The 14,792-nt window shown below is 49.2% G+C and overlaps 1 protein-coding gene across 3 annotated transcripts in view; it reads left to right on the top strand.

The window, feature by feature from the left end:
* Window positions 1-1,701: 1,701 nt before the first annotated feature.
* MMD2 (monocyte to macrophage differentiation associated 2) overlaps window positions 1,702-14,792 on the top strand; it is a 54,018-nt gene continuing 40,927 nt past the window's right edge. Inside the window, exons 1-2 of one of the 3 annotated variants that reach the window (XM_019512981.1) lie at window positions 1,702-1,828; window positions 1,922-2,326. In XM_019512981.1, coding sequence (XP_019368526.1) covers window positions 2,280-2,326 — 47 coding nt within the window. In that variant the 5' untranslated portion in view covers window positions 1,702-1,828; window positions 1,922-2,279. Of the gene's footprint in view, window positions 2,327-3,189; window positions 3,398-14,792 lie in introns of those variants that run through there. The other 2 variants (XM_019512982.1, XM_019512984.1) reach the window with 2 other exon arrangements.

Genomic DNA, 14,792 nt, shown 5'->3' with positions numbered 1-14,792 from the left:
AGATATCTCATGGGCTTTGAAGTGTGCGCACATCACTTCACAGATGGAGGCTCTCTCTACGCACACCAGCTGCACTACTTCCACCAGTTCATAAAGATTGATTTAGTGAAACCAGCCCAAACCCAGCTATGTTACAGGTATTGATTTAGCGATTTGGGTTGAGGATGTGATTTAGATTGGAAGTTAGATTAGCCCAGCCTCCAATGACAGTGCAACAATAATGGGCTAAGGGTATCTTATGCTGGTATAATTTAACCCCCTAATTTAGGAGGATAAACTCTCCTGGAATAAACCCCTTTGGATCCTGCTGTTACCCCACTCACACCTGGGGGCTGCTGTTCTGCTTGAACATGTGGGTTTCATACTGATACAAGGCTGCACACAAGCTGGATTTAGCCAAGTTTTTCTATATCATTTTTGAACTGGCCATTGAGGCTAAAATCACCCTTCTGGTTTTTTCCAGGACAAAGAATTTTAACCTGGGATCTCACAGACTGCACACACTCACTGTCCCCCGTGATGTATCTGGATTAGCATTTTGCCCTGGGACAGTCAAGGCTAATTTGAGGCAATTGCCATTCAAGTTGCACATGTAAACAATCTAGCCTGAGATCCCAGCTCTATAGTGGCAGGTGCAAGCTACATGGCTAAAAACTGGGCTTAACTCCTTTGATAAGAGCCCACATGTGAAGCTGCATTCATTTATTGATGTGGGTTTCAAATTGCCCCTTGAAGTGGAAGCTGCTTTCCCCCTAGAATAGATCCTCCCAGATTGGCTGGTGCATACAGAGGGCTGTGGACAGACACAACACTTAGAGCGCTCCGAAGAGAGACTGAACATGTTCCAAACCATCCTGCTACCCCGGTGTGAGCTCTGCTCCCTGTTGACCTGGGCACACAGAGGGGTGTGGGCAGACGTAACATTTAGAGTGCTCCAAGTTGTCTTGCCAATCTGGTGGTGAAACCCATTGACAAGGGCATAGAGAGGGGTGTGGGCAGGCGTAACATTTAGAGCACGCTAAACTGTCTTGCTAACCCAGTGCGAGCTCCACCCCCTGTTGACACAGGCGCACAGAAGGGAGCAGGTCACATTTACAGGGCATCAAACCATTCTGCTAACCTGGCGCGAACCCTGCTCCCTCTTGACACGGGCGCCCATTTCTCGTGGGCTCAGCTCGGTTTAATGTGGGGAAACCCATGTGGTGTGGAGCCAGCTGCTTCCCCGCTGTCCCCTCCTTAGGCAAACTGAGCCCAGGTTGTCTTCCTCACAGCTTCTGGCATGAATAGGAGCGACCCCAGGTCCCCTCAGGCTGGCAGGTCCAGCAAGCATGCTCGGCGGATTGGGGTGATGTGATGGGAACCCAGGATGAACCCTGCCTTGCCCTGCCTGACCCTTTTGTGACTACACCTGGTAGCACAGCCCCAGACTGAAGCAGGGGGGTGCTGGGCACAGCCAGCCGCATCCCTCCTCCATTGCCCTGCGGGATGCCCCAGCCCTGCCGTGGGGGCTCCCAGGCTTCATCCCCTCTCCCTGTCTGCCCCTCGGGGGGCTCCGTCTGCTTCCCTCTCCCCACTCCCCCCACCCCCAGCTTAATTACATTTTAAATTTAAATCTGCTGCCATTTGATCCGCAGGGGGTATTTATAGCTCCTCTCCAAGTCACCACGTTGGATAAGAGGATTGGGCAGGTCCTTCTGGCCATGGGCAGGGAGGGATTGTATTTGTCTCTGTCTTTCTTCTCTGCTTTCCCTCCTCCACATCTGAGCAGCTGATTCTGTTGCATCAGGACCCGGCTCACACTCCCTCGCTCGCCCACCGTCTCTCTTAGGTTGCCTTTGTCTTTACTGTATTATTCTCTTGTGCAACAGGGGGCGGGGGGAACCTGAGCGTGGCCTTGATTTTTTTTTTTCTTTCTCCTTAGCATTTTAAACACACGCACAGAGGCACACGCTCACTCACTGTGTTAGTGGGGAAAGCGAGCGAGCGAGCTGGTCTTTGGTCCTGTGAGTTGCTACCTCCACATGCCTGAGCCAGAAGACAAAGCAAGAGCGGATGAAGTTGGTACGGCTCCCCCAAGGCTTGCAGCTTCCTCCTTGGGTGGCAGGAATCACAGAGACACCCCCGGCCCCTGCCCGTGGCTGAGCTGAGAACCTGCCTCAGGGATTTAACCTGCTGCTCCTGGATTTCCTCTCCTCCTCCCCCTCTCGCTTTGCCTCTTCTTCTCCCCCCATCCACATCCCCTGGACAAACCAGAGCTGGATTCCCATGGAACTGCCAAGATGTTCATGTCCCGAATCCTGGATTTTCAGAAGACGAGATACGCAAGGTAAACCCAAGTGGATGTGTTTTTAAATCTGTGAGTCTAACTGTTTTGCAGCAGGTTTCGAAACACAGAGGATCCCCCTCGCTTCTTCCCTTCCGCTCCAGGAAGCAGGGACTTGCGGGACATAGTCCGTAGGTCTGGAAAGATGCTGAGTTCTCCAGAACAAAAGGCAGTTGGTGGGTTGGTACCTCCACTTCGGTTTTTTGGGGATAACAGGAATTGTTTTGTCTTTCTGCAGCATCTCTGTACTCTGCCTTGCAGCATCCCAGGGTGCAGGTCTTATCAATCCCATTTCCTTGATGGAGAAACTGAGTCAAAAGTGCCCCCCCTGGATTTTGGGTGTCTTGTTCGTTGAGTTTCCTTGCTGGGGGTGCTCTAATCCACTGTCAGCCTTTGGAGGGGTGGCATTAAACACCTCTGAAAACCAGTCCCTGTTTCAAATTGGGGCATCCAGAATCAGCAGTTGCTGTCAAGCCACTGACTGTCTTGTCCAAGTTTTTCACAGGCTTATGAACAGGCTGGAAGGCACCTTGCTCCCAGCTCTGGGGCTTAATTTCAAGGCTTTCCATCAGTCCATGAAGGGAGAGAGGTCTTGAACCAAAAGACACCCCAGGGGAGCCCCACAGCACGGCACCAATCTGGTACATAGGGAACTGGCATTTTTCTGAGATGGTCCCATTACAACCCTTTCCCCCCTGCAAGGTTTGATCGCAATACTGAAGTCAGTGCAGGCTCTTTTCCCCCCCATTGTGCTGTTAGCAGCGAGCAAGAGCTCCGGTGGGTCTCTGCATGAACAGGAGAATAAAGGATAATTTGTTCTGTCTTTTCTGACTCAGCTGCTTCCCAGGTGGGACTACCTTATTGATCCTTTCCTTAGCCCAAAATAGAAGTCTGCATTTCCAGTGTGGCAGGAGCTTCCCTAGAGGTAGTAACTTGATTCAGTGGCTCAGATGTGTGAGGATCTACCACGGGGCCACCCGCTTAAGAAGATACCTGATGAACAATCAGTCCTGGTCAAAGAACTCATTTCCGGTGCCTCTAGCCAATCCATAGCGATACTCAAGACGCTCACAGGTAACCAACAATAGGAAATGGCCATGTGTTTGGATAGGGGAAATGCTGTATATACCTGAATCACGAAGATAGGTTTAGGGATGAGTCAAAAGGGAATAATGAATACTGGGTTGTAGTGACATTTTCAGGTGAGGGTACAGTGGAAGGACTTGATGAGAGGGTGTTTGAAAACAGAATTTCTGTGCTGAATTCAGTACTGGCGTCACTAAGACATAGACCAAGCTATGACATAGACCAGCTAGAGACCAAGCCTTTTAGACACAGAACAGGTACTTCAAGCCAAGGTTTCCTGCACATGGGTCCATGGTTCCTTTGCCAGTGTCCTCTAGGGGAAGTGCCGGGGGGAATGATTACATTTCCATATGTGATCAGTCTGTGGCCTTCCAAAGAATTGTTCCAGCAGGATGGTTTCTCTGAAAGACTGTGTTGACTTGTCAGATTCCAGATGGCTACTATCATATTTCTTTTGAAAATGACTTTTACAGTCAGTTTGTCCCTGGAACTGGGTTTGTGGTTGCTCTCCGTATCATTCAAATGAAGACTCACTTCTCGTCCCTTCAGTTGCTGTTTAAATGTCCTCTGTTCCTACTGAAGAACCATTTTGACGTTGTACAATTTTTCTTATTAATTTTGTTTGTGTGGAAATGGGATGATGCTTTATAAACTTGCTCTGTAAGCTGTTTAAATGCTTTCCTAAACACATTCTTTATGAAAACCAAGAGAACTCAGAATTGTTTTCACAAATTGTTGTGGCAATCCGTTCAGACAAATGAAAGAACATGAATGCTTAGTGCACCAAAGCAGCACGTATTCCAGAAGCCGATAGATCCCTTTTTAGAAAATCCTTCTTTCCAGTCAGAGGGCAAGGTCTGCTAGATGTAGTTAGGTGCATTTTTTATGTAGTGACTTTTGTGTTGAATGTGTTGCTAAGAGTTGACTCTTAGGACTGGGCGAGCCGCAGTGCGAGTAGAACAAGGCTTGTTCAGTGAAACCTGGTCAAACCCCTTAGAGATATGGAGAAGTTTTGAGATCTGGGGTATCAACACCAGAGAGCAAAACTGGCCCTTTGGGCAATTTTGTGTTTCAGCCTTACACCAGAGCTGTGCTGAAGCATGTCCCCAGGCACCCTGGCTGTAAATGGGTACCTGGTCATTCAGGCTGGGGAGTCAAAGATGGCTGGTTGTGGTGTTGGCCACATCACTGCTTAGTGTGTCATTAGCCAAGGTCCTTGATGAACACAAGGCCAAAGCTGGATCCATCAGCCTGGCAAGGTCTTGAAGAGCAAGGGGCCAGAGCTATGCATCTCAGGGTCACAGTCAACATTAAGAGTCAGTATTGGAAAGGAGATCCCCTTCTCACTGTTCCTTGGCTGGAAGTTGGCAGTTGAGTTGGTGGGCTTACGGAGAAGGGGCCTTAATGGAGGAAAGAGCCACATTATACCACCCCTTCCCAAAATATATCTCTCAGGTGGAAGGTGATGACCTTCTGGCATCTTCTTGAATCTCTCCCCTTGGGGTGACTCTTGGGGCACTGTGGGACAAACAAGAGCTGCATCTTCTCAGTCCTTTGGAGAGGGATTGCTGTTTCCATGAAGGGCAACCCATCCACTACTCTGCCACCTTCTCCCCTGCTCTCCATGCCAGTGTTTGCTCCTATAGATGCTCACCTGCTCTGGTGGTGTAGGCATGCAAGCCAAGCTACCATTGCTTCAGGCAGTAGATGCAGGTCTACATTGCATGCCATAGGGAGCATCTGTTTTCTTCTGTATCCTCTGCCTCATGGGCTGGGATGGGAGGACTGTGCTGGGCAATCTGAATCCAGTGGGTTCTGCTGCCTTCACTAGCAGTGAGTAAGTAGCCTTAAGGAACCTGGGGACCTGTGGGAAGTCAGGATGGTCCAAGAGAATCCAGCATGCAAGAAGAGATAAGAAGACTCTTGAATTTCACATCAAGTAATGTAGGTGTTAACATCAGGGCATGGCATTAACCCAACATGAGGTTGGTGTGAGATCCTCTTAGCCTCCTGTTTAAAAATAGCAGGTGGATAACTGTGCACTGCAACTCCCATGTTATACAGGAGAGCACATCTCCCCTAACACGGACTCTTTCACCTATGCAGAGTTGAAAAGCTCCCCATGCTGTATCCAGGTAGCAGGGAAAATGGCATTGTTTTCCACCACCAACAGATGCATGCAGGCTCGGGCTGTAGTCCAGAGAGGAGCATCATGAAATGGAGAGGTACATTTGCCAAGAACCCAAGGGAAGCCAGCTGGGAGAGGGCCTTGCTGTGCATCTGCAAAGGAAGCGGCCGCTCCATCCTCTGCCAGACAGCCTTCTGCAGATCAAGGAGCACGCCGCCATCTTCTACCTACTGCTCTCACTTCCTCATTTGTCTCCCATTGGACTTTCCACCTTATCAAGAGTCTGATCCTACAAGGCACCAAGAAGTCTCAGCTCTCTCTGACATCAGTGGGAGCTGGAGGGATCCGGTGCCTTCCTGAATCAAGCCCTTACTTACAAAGATTTTCCATAGCTTAGAAGAGATGACGTCCAAGGAGAAATGGGGTCAGATGGTGCTTGAGTGGTAGAGGCAGGCAGGGACAAGGGGCCTAAAAACTGCCACCAGGCTTGTTCCTTTATTTGGGTCCTTAGATTACTTCCCTGTAATCTTTTCTATGCCAGGCATGGAAGTGGAACGTCTAGGTTTCTCAGGCAAATTTCCAGGCCCGCCAGACTAATGCCTTGGTCATAAGCAGCCGGACACATGATGCAATTCCTACAGTGAGGGGCTGGAACAGCCCAAGGTCCACTGAGACAAAAAATCTTCTGCAGCTGTGGTGGCTTATGGGAGCCTAGCACAGGGGATTATCCTTAGCACCGGATTGCTCACATTGTCAGGTAGGACCTTATTCAGTGACCAGGCCTCATGGGCTTTCTGGCAAGCAGCAGGAACTAGGGTAATCAGTCACAAGACCTACACTGTGGCATGCAAGGGAGGGATGTGTAGCCCACTGGTACATCTGACTCAGAAAAGGAGGTGGGGGTGGTCTGTGTATTGGAAAGAAGTGCAAATACAGCTCAGCCTCTCAGAAGGGCAATAAGGCATCTGGGCACATGTTGAAAGAGGATGGGAAATGCTCATTTTTGTGCTGTTTATTGCCCCTTGAAAGATCATAAATCCCTAATCTGATAAGAAGTGTTTGGAGCTGCCTTGTCCAGTTCGAGAGAGAACCAACAAAGGCAGAGGTTGATGGCAGCTGGTGGTCAATAAATGCCGCCCCTCCGCAACACACACACACACATACCCTTGAAAACACATTCAGATAAAAGACCCGTTGCATAAAAGCCCTTGCACAACCAGAATTAGAAGGAAGCAATCAATAAACGTGTGTTTAATGAACTGCCAGATAAGATGGGAGAAGGTTCTCTACTTACGGGCTGAAAACGTTGCCCAAGATTTATCCAAGGTTGTTGCCTTGCTTAAATAGGAGATGACTTCAAAGAGGAGAGGAAGGATCACTGCAGAGCAGGGGAGGAAGAAGGAATTTGAAGGAAGGGCCATATTGAAGAGCAGCAGAAAAGAAACTGAGTTTGATTCCATTTAGTGGGCAGGCGAGTCCCTTAGTCTTAGTATCACAAAGCAGCTTTTTGTTATAAACAAACCACTTATTTGAGAGCATCTTTTGCTTTATTCAGTTGTTGGGGGGAGCAGCCCCTTTGCCATTAACATGCTGGGCTCCCTAATGGTGGTCTCAAAATGGGATGTGGACTAGAGCTTGAATGTGCCTGTGCCAATGCCATTGAAAACCAGCCTCACTGGGATGTGCTGCTGTTGGCCTCACCTCTTTCCGTGTGTGTGCCTGGGCACAGGGGAGGCTTCAAATCATCTTACCAGCAAAAACACCCCCTTGTCATTCATAACTTGGTGATGCTCTGTAGCAAGTAACAATATTCTTTGGGCTAGATCATCATCTATGCCAGGACCCGTATTTAGTTGTGACACAAAACGGTGGTGTGGGTTACACCCGGGGCTGGGAAGCAGATCAGATTCCTCCTGCTTTATCTGACCACCTCCTGCCAGCCACTTTCCCTGCTGCACCTCCGTTCTGCCACCTCTGTAGATACATTACACCTCTTTTCTACACCCAGTGAATGGCTAAGTACCCTCCTTTGCCAGTTATGCCCTCTTACCCTGAACATAAAAGTTATACTTCTATCCCCAGCTGTCCTGCATGTGACCAGACGTTTCTACGGCTGTTGTCCCCATACTGGATCTGAATATATTACATATACGAGGTATCTGAACTTATTAGTCTGATGGCTGTTATCATTTTTCAGTCCCACATGGGGTTTTTTTTTCACATAGCCAGGCTAAGGAAACATCTTGTTCCCCTCCCTGTGGGCACGTCAAGTGCTTTCTTTACTTTGGTAATGAAGAAATGTAATTTAAAGGAGACATGATAAAAAGTGAACCATGGTGTCTGGACTGTTTCAGCAGACTGAGACCCTGGAGTACAGATGGGTGTGTGTTGGGAACTGCAGGCCGCACAGTGGCAGAATCACAGTAACTGACTGATGTGGGTTCAAGATTTAATTTATTCAAGTAACAGGCCCCAGATATTTTTTAAATTTGTCTGCCTTGAGCTTGCAAACCCATAATAACAATGAAAACAGAAGCAGCAATGAATGATGCCACTTAAAACTTCCCAGCCAAGGAAAGGCTGGGGATTGGAGAGGTAACCTTAGTAGATTTAGATCCAAAATCCACCTTCAGGGATGCTTTTGCAAGTCCCAAAAGTGGGCTGTAATGTATCTGAGCATAGAGTGCAACCCTTGGTGAGGGTCTGCTTCCTAGTTGCATGAAGTTAATGCAGGGCTTTATAAAAAAGCATTTCCAGGCTGGAAAGGAGATGTGCTTGGGCTTCAGTCAAGAGGAAAAATGCAGTGAATGGCCCAGGCTGCATATGAAACCTTTCATCTCAAGGTCACCTTGTTCCAATCCAGCTCAGAGAAGGGATGGCTATAAATTGTTGCCAACTGGAGAAATGAGCTTGAATCTTTGCTTAGTTCTTGTTGGGCTGCTTGCAAACATTGTGATCATGATAACCTCGATTTAGTACTCCAACAGAGTTATGAAGAAAGACCCCCCCCCCCCGGCCCCCTGCCAGCTGGGGCTGCTCCAACCCAGCGCAACATGCTGCGGTCCTGGCTGCACGTTCAAACGGCACGTTCAGAAGCAATAAACACTGGCGTGAGACGCCCCGGGGTTTATTGCTGCGAATGAATTGCACATGTAGACATGCACAGTACATCCTCTCTCTTCTGTCCATGCCTTCGTTGGCTGGTGGATGGATTTGAGCATCCAGCAGGTCCCTTCCATCACTAACTACGGTGTTGGATTTCAGCCAGGCATCACTCTAGCTCTGCACAGTGATTAGTGCTCCTGTTTCACCGGATGTAACTATGTAGCTGTTGGGCCTGAACCAGCATAGTGCTTAGGAAACACCAAAGAGGACCAGGAGTGCAAGAGGAAGTCACTAGGCAGCCACAAGAAGAGTGACCGCAGGCCTCGACTCAAAGCAACAGTCACATCTGCAAGGAAACATAAAAGCCCCTTGCCTGACGTGGCTTCCTCCCAGTAACTTCTCTTACACACCACATAAAGATCTACCGCGTACACACATCCCAGCAAACACATAGGGAAAATGTATAAACTGGCTCAACAGGCAGGAAAGAAAGAAGGAGAATGATTGCTGGTACTTCTGTTTGTAATTCCTTCAGCGTCTTTTATCAATGTATATACACCAAGGAGCATATAGATAACCAGGGGATCTCAGCCCGGATCAGAAGCTGAATGACTTAAGGCGAAAGATGATACAAGAAACACAAGTTTTATGTGTTGCTGGAGCCAAGTGGGACTCAAATCTCAAAACGTTCCCATTCGAGTCAAAATCTGGAAATGGCTACTTCTGATCTGGCCACAATGCAAGTTCCCCTGCTTTAAACGTGAGCCTGGAGTTCATCACAGGTTAGCAGAGATGCGGGTACTTTGGACTTGGGGAAAGTTTGAACTCGGCTCCGTACTTGGATCCAGAGTTTGTAGCATGGCTGCCTGGCTAGTAGTTGGAGGGGTTTATGCATGGGGAGACTGAAGGAGATAGAGAAATAATTACCTTCATGCATGATGGCTTACATTGCAGTGCCCAGCTCCCGTCAAATGCCCTGACTGAAATCATAGCATGAGAGTTGCTTGAACTCTTTTGTTGTAAATAACACTTGCTAAGACGATAGTCCTCACTTGTTAGGCCGAAGAAATGTGTGAACTAGTGGCAAGTTTTGGGGAGCTGCAAATGGATACCCAAAGGCAGATTTTCCTGACGTGTATTTGTGCCTCATAAGCATTCACTGAATCACTCGGGCAGCTGGTTGTTAGTTGTCTTCAAGCATTGCATTGAACTCCGACCACCATGAGAACCTCATTATTCTAGATGCTGTGTGAGTACAAGGTGGGAGGCAGTCTCTCTTGCTGTTGAGTCAAACAGAGAACTTGAGGCCAGTGACAATCACGCAGGTGGTAAGTACAGCGCCAGGACCAGAAACCCACTCCTCTGATGATTGGTCCAGTTCACTTGCTGCGACATTGCCCTGGCTCTGACCAATGGTGCACCTTGACCATAGGTTAAAACAGCTGTTTGTTGTGGATCTGTGCCTTGTATGCAAGGACAGGGCTGCTTCATGGGAAACCTGAGAGCTAAAAGGACGGGAATTCATGACCTTCATGCATGAAGCAAATGCCAGCATCTTTGCAAAGTTCTGTGGATTCATTAAAGGGTCTGAGCCAAAAGGGTCAAACAGGGCAATGTATTTGTTGCATCTTTGTTGGAGAAAGTTGGCCAAAGTCTGTGCTCCAGAAGAGTTGGGGCCTCAGCACAAACCAAGGGGTGACAGGCAAAGCTGTATTAGCACCCCTGCTGCAGCCCCCCATGTCTCAATCACTGAGGTTGCAGCAACCCCAAAGCTGCCCTAACTTATGCTTGCTTATGCTTTAACTTATCTCCCTTTCCTCTGTTACATCCTGTAAGTCAGAAACTTTGATGAAGGTAACATAAAGCTTTCAGGTTAGCCAGTGAACCCAGCTTTCCCACTGACTTGGGCTGCCGGAGAGATTTTTTTCAGATTTTGTTCCCAGTAACTGTTGGTGTAACACCTGCATCTGCATTGGTGTCTAGCGTCCGGGCACGCGGCGTTCTTTGTGCCCTCTGATCGAGTGAAACATTTCAAGCAAGCACATAATGAATAGTGAATACCAGATAATGCACTTCTTGGGCTGAGTTCTCAGGCACGCAGGCAGCTTTTGCTAACATTTGGGAGCCGCTCGGGATTTGCAGGCATACTTGTGACTAATCGACTGTTGTCAGAGAGCTCACAGAGATCAGATGAAATGAGCAAACCCAGCTCGGCAATTTAATTAGAGAGCATAGTCACCCATCCATCTGTCCTTAAAAATGCCATGACCTGCTATTACTCCAACATCATAAATTCCCTTGTAAGAGTTTGCTTTCCCGTAGTCAGACATGCTACAAAAGCTGGTGGAAAAAGCATACCTGGCTGGATGACTGGGATTTACCGAGGCTCGTTAGAGGTTAGCTGCTGAATTTCAGTGGGATTTGGGTGCTTACCTGCTAACAAAATGGCCAGATCTATATGTGTACTTGTGTATAGGTGTATGTACGTGTGTGTTAGCCGCCACTTGCAGGATTGTTTCCATTAGTAGTATGAGCCGGGCATATTCTTGGTACAAAAATGTACACAAAGTCTTGTTCCCCTGAACATGTGAGAAACGAATAAGAGCTGGCAGTTTCCTTGCTCGGATCCCCCTGCAACACTGCAATGGGGTGTCTGGATGCTGGGTTTCCTTTGGGGTCATGCTCACTGGGCTCCAGAGTCTTTTGACACACACACCATACCGCCAACCTCTTACCCCCGAGCTGGCACCAAGAGCAGCCCCTCAGTCTGTGGTGTAGGTCTGACCTGCTGTTCTGCTAGTTTATGGGTGGTTAACTTGACATCTCTACTCTATAAAAAGGGCTGGACCGTCCCTTCTGATGAGCCTAATGGTGTTGGCACCCCAGTGGCTTTAACAAGTCTGGGATTGTCCGTGGATCCAAACCTTGCCCGCCCGCAGCCCATAGCACCTCTCAGAGTAATATAAACCTGTGCGTGTCTACACACATCTTATTGCTATTTATCATTCGTATGGTAGTAGCCCACCCCAGAGACATCTGGGTCGGGTAGAGTCCCACTGTGCCAGGCTCTGTACGTATGTACATACCCAGCCCCAACCTAGCAGTGTTTGCAAGCTAGGGAGACAAGTGTTCCAGGGGAAGAGCCTCCTGTGCTTCATTTTTCAGTCTCATTCTGCTACTGCAGTTGCCAGCACTTTTAGTAGCATTAAAACAGTGCTAAAGAGACAGCAATCTGGTCCTTGCTCCCTCAACCCCACCCACTGTGCCCTCCTCTGTGGTCCTTCCACCAGGAATGGATCTGTCCACAAGCCAGCGAGGAACCTGGTGCCAGGGTGATTTCCAGAGTCTCTTCTCCACCTAGCATGGGGAGCAGAGGAGAAAGGGGGCTATATTTAAAACCTGCAGTGCATAGGGCTGTACTTTTGAAGTCTGGAGCACCATATGTTTGCGTAGGAGAAAAACAGGGAGCACACAGATGCAGGGAAACAGGCACAAAATCAGAGGCATGTGACCTTTGAAGAGGGGGTGGATTACATACATGTGTGTGCATGTGTGGGTGTTATCGCAGCTGGCAGTCCTGGGAAGTTGGAATTTTCAATGGATAATATTTTCCAGGTTGCTTAGTAAAAAGAGTGGGGGGGAAGGCCCAGATTTGTAAAATTGTCCCAGTAACTTGGCTTAGGCAAAAATGTTCTTGTTACTGTAGAGGTAGGGGTTATGGTCCCTGGTCCATGCCACCTTGCTGAGTGGAAGGGGATCTCAAATGGCAGAGTGTGTCCCAGGCTGGAGATGGTGGCCATAGCACTGTCTCCTGTCACAGTGCTCTAGTTGTCAGCATCTCGCCTGCAGTCGGGTGGGGTGTGGGTCTCACCCAAGCAGCCAAACCTTGCATACATGTTGCTCCTTGGCCACACTGATTTTCAACACTGGACTAAACTCCCCGGAAGTGGCCTAATTATAAGCCAGGGAGAAGAACAAAGAGCAAATCCTATTAGCCGAGTCCAGAACTGGAGCATTATAAGATTACAGGTCAGAAGAGATGCTTGGGCCAGGCCCCAGCTTACAGGAATTTACATCAGCAGAAACACCAGCTTCAACATCCACAAAGGGACGGCTCAGAGTAATGCTTGGGTCTGGCAGGTATTAGCCCAAGACACGTGGTCTTGATCTGTGCTTAGGCTGGCTGAGGAGGAAGGGTTGATTTGGAGAGCTTGCTGTCTAGCAGGGATGCTGAGTGACCAGGCAGAACAAATAGGGACTGAGTGCTGTGGGTGTTAGCATCCCTCTGAGGCCATTGCTTTCTCTGCCTCCGGAGTCAGCCCAGAATTGAGACAGCAGTTCTGGGCTGACTCACTCGCTGGCTCCATGACTGCTGCCAGAGCGATGGTGACGTGGTTGTCAGGGGAGAGGGGCTAAAAAGAATAATCCTCTTGGCTTGTTATGATAATCAGTCCTAAAGGACTGCAGGGTCTTGGCCTGGTCTGCACAACCAAGGGCTGATGGAGACCCAAAGAAAGTTGGGCCATGGCAAGTGGGGCCAAACCTGGGGCCTTTGCATAAAATCCCTTCCTGGTCTGCAGAGGTAGCTGAAGCCACTGGAAACCAAAGCCAAGGAAGGTGGATGTGCTTCAGCGTCGCTGAGTCTGAACCCCTCTCAGTGTGGCCGCAGGGACAAAAGGCGAGCTGTTCCTCACTGGGCAGGTGTGCCCTTGGCCGTGGACGAACTGGACCTCAGGGGACCTGAGGTTGTTCTTGGGTCTGCTTGTGGGAATGGCTGTGGGCAGCTTTCTTCCTCTCTTCATCCTCCAGTTATGCTTTGGATTAGACTCCAGCTTTTGGCACCCATCTGCCTCTCAGGGCGGCTCAGAGGCTTAATTTGTAGGTTGTAAAAGATACCAAGGTTGGAAGCCATTCGACAGGGAAGTGCACTGTTCTCTCCAGACCCCAGCCTGGGGCGGGGCAGCTCCTGCAGACCATCGGGACAGCTGTCATTTTGTAGTAATATGAGAACATGCTTGGTATTTGTAGAGGGGCCACCCTCTGATGAGCAGCATTGGTGAGAAAAGGGACTTGAAGGGGCCCATTGGACTCCATGGAAAGATTTTTATGACTTCAACTTTAGATCAGGCCCATAATATCCCCATTTTCCTTGCCACAAGACTGGTGGCAGCAGTTTGCCAGCACCATGTGCCATGGAGCTCAAGTCACCAGCCCTCTGCCAGCAGCTTCTTTCTGTCTTACCCATGTCTGAGAAGCTGATGGTCCCCCCATCACCTTATCCCAAACTCAGATTGGGACTCATGCATACAATGACCGTCCTAGAGTCTGCATCCTCCCTTGCCCTCAGTAGCCATGGGGTGGGACAGGATGCTGGGTTGGTGGACATATGGTGTGATGCTGTTATGTTCTAGCGGCTGCTGGTACCACCTCGCTGTCCCCTGAGCCATGCCGTGGAGATGGGACTTGATTATAACTCCATCACAAAACAGTAGCCTCAGGCATCCTCAGGTCTTGCTGAGGATACAGGACCACCTCGCACCCACCCTGTTGTAAGGGGACAGCCATGCTGCAAGCAGTTGCCCTAACTTGGGTCTATTTGTAAGGGCCATGCTAACCTCTGGGCTGCCCGAGTTTCTTTAAGTGCTGAGATGATGCTTGCTTTAACGAAGAGCTGCGAATTCCCACGAGGTGCGTTGCCCAGACAACTCTTCCCACTGACAGATGCCTGAATATTTACATCCTGTTGTTTTTTTTTCCAGTGGACCCTTACTTCCATCTCTGACAAGCTGTTCTGTGCAGCTTTGTGTCACTGGTTGTGATGCGCAACGGCTGTAAGGCATGGGGGCAACAGGGCAGGATGGGGAAAAGGCGCTAGTGAGGCCTTGAGGTCTCAGACCTCAAATGTCCTGCTTCTTTATTTGTACTTGGCATCCAGTATGTGACGGGTTTACAGATTCACAGAAGTTCAGGCCTGGAAGGGACCTTGTGAGACCATCGGGTCCAGCCCCCTGCTCTGGGCAGGAAAGAGCGCTGGGGTCTAATAACATCTAGTCTAGTGCGTCCAGTCTCCTTCTGAAGATCTCCAGGGTAGGTGCCTGCACCACTCTGGCTGGAAGTCTATTCCAGAGTCTGGTCACGTGAACCGTGAAG

The sequence above is a fragment of the Gavialis gangeticus genome, unplaced genomic scaffold (genome assembly GCF_001723915.1).
Source record: "Gavialis gangeticus isolate Ggan-Ray unplaced genomic scaffold, GavGan_comp1, whole genome shotgun sequence".
Taxonomy (NCBI): Eukaryota; Metazoa; Chordata; order Crocodylia; family Gavialidae; genus Gavialis; species Gavialis gangeticus.
The sequence above is the reverse complement of the archived record's forward strand: the minus strand, read 5'-3'. Positions and strand labels throughout refer to the sequence as shown.